The 6,600-nt window shown below is 62.5% G+C and overlaps 2 protein-coding genes across 4 annotated transcripts in view; both read left to right on the forward strand.

Annotated features, from left to right (window-relative positions):
• FADS6 (fatty acid desaturase 6) overlaps positions 1-597 on the forward strand; it is a 4,056-nt gene extending 3,459 nt beyond the window's left edge. The window contains exon 6 of the mRNA XM_085304557.1: positions 328-597. Within this exon, the coding sequence (XP_085160683.1) occupies positions 328-477 (150 nt within the window). The 3' untranslated portion in view covers positions 478-597. The remainder of the gene's footprint in view (positions 1-327) is intronic.
• Positions 598-4,632: 4,035 nt separating this feature from the next.
• FDXR (ferredoxin reductase) overlaps positions 4,633-6,600 on the forward strand; it is an 11,410-nt gene continuing 9,442 nt past the window's right edge. For 2 of the 3 annotated variants that reach the window (XM_085304554.1, XM_085304555.1), the window contains exon 1: positions 5,065-6,278. In XM_085304554.1, coding sequence (XP_085160680.1) covers positions 6,042-6,278 — 237 coding nt within the window. In that variant the 5' untranslated portion in view covers positions 5,065-6,041. Of the gene's footprint in view, positions 4,717-5,064; positions 6,279-6,600 lie in introns of those variants that run through there. The other variant, XM_085304556.1, reaches the window with a different exon arrangement.

Consider the following 6,600-nt stretch of genomic DNA (forward strand, 5'->3'; position numbering starts at 1 on the left):
GCTCGTTTTGCCTGGAGCCCGTGCCAGCCCCCTGCAAGCCCGGTCGTGCCTCTGCTTGCTGCTCTGAGACGCGGGAGGTGTCGAAAGCCTCCGATCCCGGCACTGCCCTGCCCAGCCCGGGGGCGGGGGGGTGGGGGACCGTGTCCCTAACGCCTTTCGCTTGGGTTTCCTTCCCCCCACGTTAAGCGGCCGTAGAGCGAGCATGGCCGGAGCTGCGGGGCGGCTCTGCGGGGCGCCCGGAGAGCCAGCGCCGCCGCCGGTGCTGCCGCCGGGACGTCCCGTCCCGTCCCGTCCCGCCCCGGGGTGACTCTGCCTTTGCCTTCCCAGATCAAACCCGTCGTCTCCCAGTACCTGAGGAAGAAGCAGCTGCCGTACAACGAGGACTCCTACGCGTCCCGGCTCCGGCTCTTCCTGCAGAAATACGAGGAGCTGATGGTCCACGCTCCCCCCATAACGGAGCTGGTGGGCGTGCAGTGAGCACAGGGCCCCTCGCGCTGCCGGGGGGCTGTTTCTGCGGGGCGGTACAGCAGGGCCGGTGCTTTCGGCAGGATCGGGACATCGCAGGCGCTTGCTTCCATAAAGCAATTGCATAGGAAACTCGTTTCTCCTGAACGTCTTGCTTTTGCGTAGCTGGAGCCGTGCACCGGGGCACGCGCGGGCGGCGCTGCGGGCGAGCAGCTGCACGGTGCCGATGCCCGCGACCCGAAGGGCATCACCGTGGCTATCTGCAGCTAGGACTTGGTTTTGTCTGCTGGCGGATACTCGCGGAGAGGAAAATCCCTCCCGGCGGCCGTTCTGTGCCCGGGTGTCCCTGGGGCGGGAGAGGACGGCGGGCGCACGCCAGGCAGCGCACGGCATCCCTACCGCCAGCGCAGCCGGGGCTCCTGGGACCGGCTCCCGGCCGGCAGCCGTGCCGAAGCCTGGATGAGCCGGGCGGCCGGGCCGGGGCCACGGGAAAGCGTGTTGCAGCACCGCGGCCGGCGGCTCGGTGGAGAGACCGTCGTGGGAAGAGGGGTCGTGTCGCTGCTGCCTGCGTGTTACCTGATTTGGGGGTAAATGAGTCCCTTCTAATAACACCAGTTTGGCAATTCAGCCTCAGCACGTGGAAGCGGATCTTCTTCCTCGTGGTTTTTGCTGCGGTGCCCTCGGTGAAAAGCCGGGTCCGCGTGGGACATCGCGGCGGCGGGCGCTGCGCCAGCCCCGGCTGCGGCCACTGCGCCCTGTAATTGCTGCTGCAGGAGTTTAGAGCAGGAGAACTGCCCACGGGAGGCAGGTGGGTTTGCGGTCTGCACGCGTTTGGGAGCCTTCCCCTTCTGAGAGGGGACAAACTCCTGGTCTGCTGGACGGACGGATACGGCTCCCAGTGCTGGCAGGCACCAGGGTCCCCGATGCTGCTGTGTTTCAAACGTGCCCCTGGGACGATGCGCCCACGTTTCCCCCCCCGTTATCACGGACCTGCAAGACTAGGAGCAAAGTCCAACGCTGTGTTGTGGTGGAGAAATGTAGGCAGAGAAGGTCGCAGAAGGGCTTTGCTCTGAGCCTGGTGTGTAGCTCCCTGCTCCCGGTCCATGCTCCCCCCACCCATCCCATCGCCCAAGCCTCCTCCTGCAGTGAGCTGGGCTTTTCCTGGAGGCTCTGCTGGTGAGGACGAGGGGGAGGAAGGCAGCTGTGGGCGATATGTTGCCACCAGGATGCCCCGGAGGCCAGCGCGCCTCCATGGTGCAAAGGCACCTCGGGGATGCAGGACCCTGGCTCCAGCCTCGGAAGGGCAGGTGACAAAGCGCCTTTTTTTAGTCCCTTTTTCCCACTGGAAATCTCTAGGAGTTCATTGCTGTTGTCAAATTAGTATTTGGCATTGAGGGAAGAGGGCTGCGGATAAACTCACCAGGAAGGAGGGGCTGCAAAGCTGCCCCCGGCCGAGCTCTGCCCCGCTCCGGGAGGGCGTTTTGGCAGCAGGGATGTGCTGGGATTTGCCTCTGGGGCCCGAAGCGGTCGTTACCCCGGGACAGCCAGCAGCAGGGAGAGGGTCGCGCCGGGAACCCCGCGGGCTTTGCACCCCCGAGGGGCCCGCGTGCGGCCGTTGTGAAAGAGCCGACGGGCAGGTTCTCGCTCTTCGAGCTTGGGTTGCGCCAGCTCCGTGGGCGGCGATGAAACGCAGGGCTGGTGCCGGGGCGTAGCAGCCCCCCCGCCGCCTGCCGAGGGTTTTGCAGCCCGGCTCCCAGAGGAGCCCAAAATGCCATTTCGCCTCCCGAGTCGCAAAGCCGGGAGCCGGGAAGCGCCCCCGAGCGCGGCGGGCAGCGGCGCTTTCCGCGGCCGCGGCCCCGCGGTGCCGTTTCGTGCAGTGCCCCTAAGGGCAGATGCTCGCGGCTGCCGCCGTCGGCGGGACACGACTCGTGAGCTGGGAAATACCTGCGTTATTCGCTGTCGGAAATGGCAATTACAGCAGAGGTTAAGTGGAGACAACGGATTTTCCCCAGTAAAGGAAAATTTCCAGCATCCCATGGTCAGAGACTCCCAAATTTCTGCCTTGAGCAATTTCTACCATCCGCAATCTGAACCGGGCTTCTTTTGTGGGTAATATTAATGCAGATACTTTGAAATTACAGCTCCAGCCTGGTTGCTCTGGGTGAGGGGTTGGAAATCCCTGTGTTGCGCCGAGCCCAGGGGTTCGGAGTGGGAGCGTGGACTGTAAAGCCCTGGGAGATCCCGGCCCTTGCTGCAAACGCCCGAACGGAGCTGAGCAGACGGAGGCATATGGCCAGCTAATGTTCTCAGCACGCCTCTGCAGAAAGCCGTGAACCAATTTCTAAGACCATGAGCAAAAGCGTGTGGGTTTTATGACCCTTATTAAAACCAGCTTTTAGTTGTAAACTCCTCTTGGTCTTAATTGCTTTTAAAAAGCCCCTTTAGTGCTCATCTGCGTGTTTTGGCATCCATACAATCTTTAAATGTCTCCTGAGCCCTTTTGGATGATTTCCCTGCCTGGTGCCTTGCACAGGGGCTAAAAGGGGATGGGCTGCTCCTACTGCACGCACTCGGGAGTTGGCGTAGATGACTTTTAAATGAGCCAAGCCATGGAGGAATAAAAAGGAAATAAAATAATAGAAGGCGAAGCTTTGTGTTGCGTGAAACCATCACAGAGGCTGGAGCGGGAGCCTGGCAGGGGAATTTATCCTCCAGCACTAATGTTTTATCCATGATCAGGAGGAAGCTGTGGGTTTGTTACAGCTGGCTCATGGCAGGGGCGAAGGGCCTCCCTGCGCGAGGTGGTTAAAGTCAGCATCTACTTCTCTTCTCCTGGGGGCATCCGAGCTTTGGATCTGTGCCAGACCACTTTCTGTTGCCCCTGGAGGCTTTTTCAGGCAGCCAGCTCACAATTAAACAAGCAAATGCAATTAAAATCCAAAGCAAGCATGCTTATTTGGTGCCCCTCTTCTTGCTGAATGGGAGCAGAGAAGGGCAGGCTGCTCCTGCATCCCTTGTGCAACGCAATGGGACCAACCTGGCCCAGCAATGCTTCTGGGACTCTGGGCGGTAAGGGTGGGTCAGGGGTTCCCTGGTGTTGGTGTGAGACCCTTAAGTCCTCTGGCATTTCCCTGTGGTGAAATGTTTAAATTTCCTGTGCAGCCACTAGCCCTGTAGCCCAGCAGAGTGCTTTGGCCTGAGGTCTCCACTCTTGGGAGGAGGGAGCCCCAGTGCTGCAGGACAGCCCTTTGGGCAGCCCTCGGGGCGCTTGCCATGCACTAAGGATAGACTTGTGCATCTGCAGTGGATGAGATCCAAACCCACCTCGCCCCTGCTGGAGATGGGATGCCGGCAGGAGAGGCAGAGGGGAAGGCAGGTGGCTGGTACCAGGGGAGGGGAGTGTGGGCCGGGACAAGGCTGGTCTCTCTCAGCTATTTGGCAGCTTTGGGCCGGCTCTAGGGACTGTGGGACTGCTGAGCCCTGGCTGGGCCCTTCACTTCTGCCTCTGGCACTGCACTCATTTTTAAGCTGAAACCTCACCCTGTACAATCAGGAGGTCCTTGGCCCTGCTTGTGTGGGCCAGGTAGGGGGAGCAGCGGTGCCAGCAGTCCCCCCATATCCAGCACCTGCACTTAACATCTGAGATCCCACGCCCCAAATCCCCACATACCCGCACCAAGCATCCCTGCATGCCACATCTCCACCCGGGGCATCCCTGATCCAGGCACCCCTGCACACCGCATCCCTGCGACCCCACACCCCACCGCTCACATCCCTGCACTGCGCATCCCTGCTCGCCACATCCCACATCTCTGCATCCTGCATCCTTGTACCTTGCATCCCCACGACCTGCACCCCCATATCCCTGCACCCCTGCGTCACACATCCCGCACCCCGCGTCCCACCCGGCCGAGGTAGAGCCCTGGTGCCTGGTAGGGTACCGCGGAGGCCTCACCATAGAGAGAGGGAGCACGAGCGCCCTCGAGATAAGCTCTCCCTCCCTGTCTCTCTATGATACAGCCGACTTCCGGGTGGCTCTGCAGGACGTTACATGCTGCCATTGGCTGCCGGACCGAGGGTGGGGCAGCGGGGCGCGGCGGGGCGCCGTGTGGGCGGGGTTGCGCCAAGCGGCGGCGCTTTCCGCCTTCGCGATTGGCTGACGGGACGGGGGCGGGGCGAGTGCGGCGGCGACGGTAGCCGGCATGGGGCCGGGCGGCGCGTGCTGGCGGGGCGGCGGCGGCGTCTTGGGCGGTGAGGGGCGGCGGCGGCGGCGGCCGCGCGGCCTTCGGGGAGCGCGGGGCCCGGCACTTCGGGGGAACCGTGCTCCGGGCCTTGGGCACTGGGGGCCCGGGGGGCACCTTCCTCCCTCCCGGCCTGGGGAGCGGGGCCCGGGCCCGCGGGGGACACCGGGGCTCCGGGCCGGGGCTCGGCGGTGCCTGGTGTTCCGGGGCAGGGGCCGGGGCGAGAGCACTGGGGGTCCCGCCGCCCCCCGAAGCGGGCCCAGGGGGTCCCCGTGCTATGGGGCTGCGGGGGCAGGGCTGGGGGGGGGCCGGCTCCCCTGGGGGGGGTGTGGGTCTCTCCGGGAGGGGCTGGGAGCGTTGGCCCCACCGGGGACGGGGGCCGGCCCGTAGGGGACCCAGGACTGGCCCTGCATGGGAGGGTGGCCCCACGGAGAACACGGGACCAGCTTCACGTGGGGTGTGAGGAGCTGGCCCCGTGGAGGCTTAGTGTGGGCCCCCGGGGTATGGGGGCTGTGGGCAGCCCAGCTGTGGGTCAGCACTTCAGTACCGGGCACGAGAGGCCAAGACGTGGGGCACGGGGCGAATGCGAGGGGCTGGTGTGGCCTGGGGAGTGAGGAGCACTTTCGAGGCTGGGAAGCGTGCGGTGCCGTGCCGTGTGTGGGCTGCTGGCCTCGCTGGGGACCTGCAGGTGCCCCCTGCCCTGCCTTCGCCCCGGTCTGCAGGGACCTGGGACACCAGAGCGGGCTCAGCGCAAGAAACTGCCGCCTGCCCAGGGACTCAGCAATGGACCACATGGGAATCCCAGTCTGATGCAGCTAACAGGGTTTTCTGCTATTTTTGTGGATTATGTGGGTTAGGAAGGTGCAGGTGGCAGGTCACTGCAGGGCAGCTGACGGGTGGTAGGTCCAGACACTGCTGCTCAGCTGCCATACAACTAATGTGCTTAAAAGCCCTTTCAGCACAGTTTCTATAAGCAGGTGAAATTGCTGTGTCTCAGCCTGCCTGGATCCAGCTGGAGGAGGCAGAGCCTGTGTTGGAGTCTGGGAGAGCCTAAGAAACCATCGGGGGCTTTACCCTAGGCATGTTCTGCTGGAAAAGCCTTGTTCTTGCCAAAAGAAGCAGAGCTGGGAGGTATCTGCTCCTACAAGCTGTAAATGCCAAGGTCACGGTCTTGGCGGAGAGCTGGAGTTGCCGGCTTTGACCTCGAGGTGTTTTGCCTCAGATATATTTTGAGGAAAAAAAAATGCTGCATTGATGGGCTAGGCTGTGCCTAGCCTGAACCGGCAAAGAGCCGTCATCTCCGTCCGGAGCGGCAGCAGCGTGGCTGAGTGTGCGATGGCCGGTGTGGGGAGATGTGCCACTCCGGGTCGGTCTCCCCGCGGGGGTCTAGGGGAAGCGCTGCTGTTGGGGCAGCCTGACGTGCGAGTTAGCAGTTTGCACAGTATCATGTCGTCTCTGTTCTTTGCACATCCAGGTTTCAAACGGTGGCTGTCCTCGCAGGCCCTGGCTCCTCGTGTCTGCGTGGTGGGCAGCGGACCTGCAGGGTTTTACACGGCTCAGCACATCCTCAAGGTACTGGGGCTTTGACTTCCTGCATGGGAAGATTTGGGTTAGGGCTGTGACTTTCCTGCTGTGAGATAGAGGAGGCATTTTATGCTATGTGGCTATAAGTAGCACCAGTTTGGGGACTGATTTCACATGCTCCTAGCTAGGGCTGTGTTGCTGCAGAGGCTGCTTGCAATATGCCTGGTTCCTGCAGAGTTTTCTGGCCGCTTTATTTGTAGGATCTGGGAAAGGTGTCCTCCTTTCCCCTGCCCTGCCTCTGGGTCGGTCACCCAGGCCAGAACCTGGCCTGGCTGCATTGCTATGAGTTAAGACTTAAATGATTTTTTTT

This window comes from Rhea americana, unplaced genomic scaffold, assembly GCF_003343005.1.
Source record: "Rhea americana isolate MKP2758 unplaced genomic scaffold, rheAme1 scaffold_21, whole genome shotgun sequence".
NCBI classification, from domain to species: Eukaryota; Metazoa; Chordata; class Aves; order Rheiformes; family Rheidae; genus Rhea; species Rhea americana.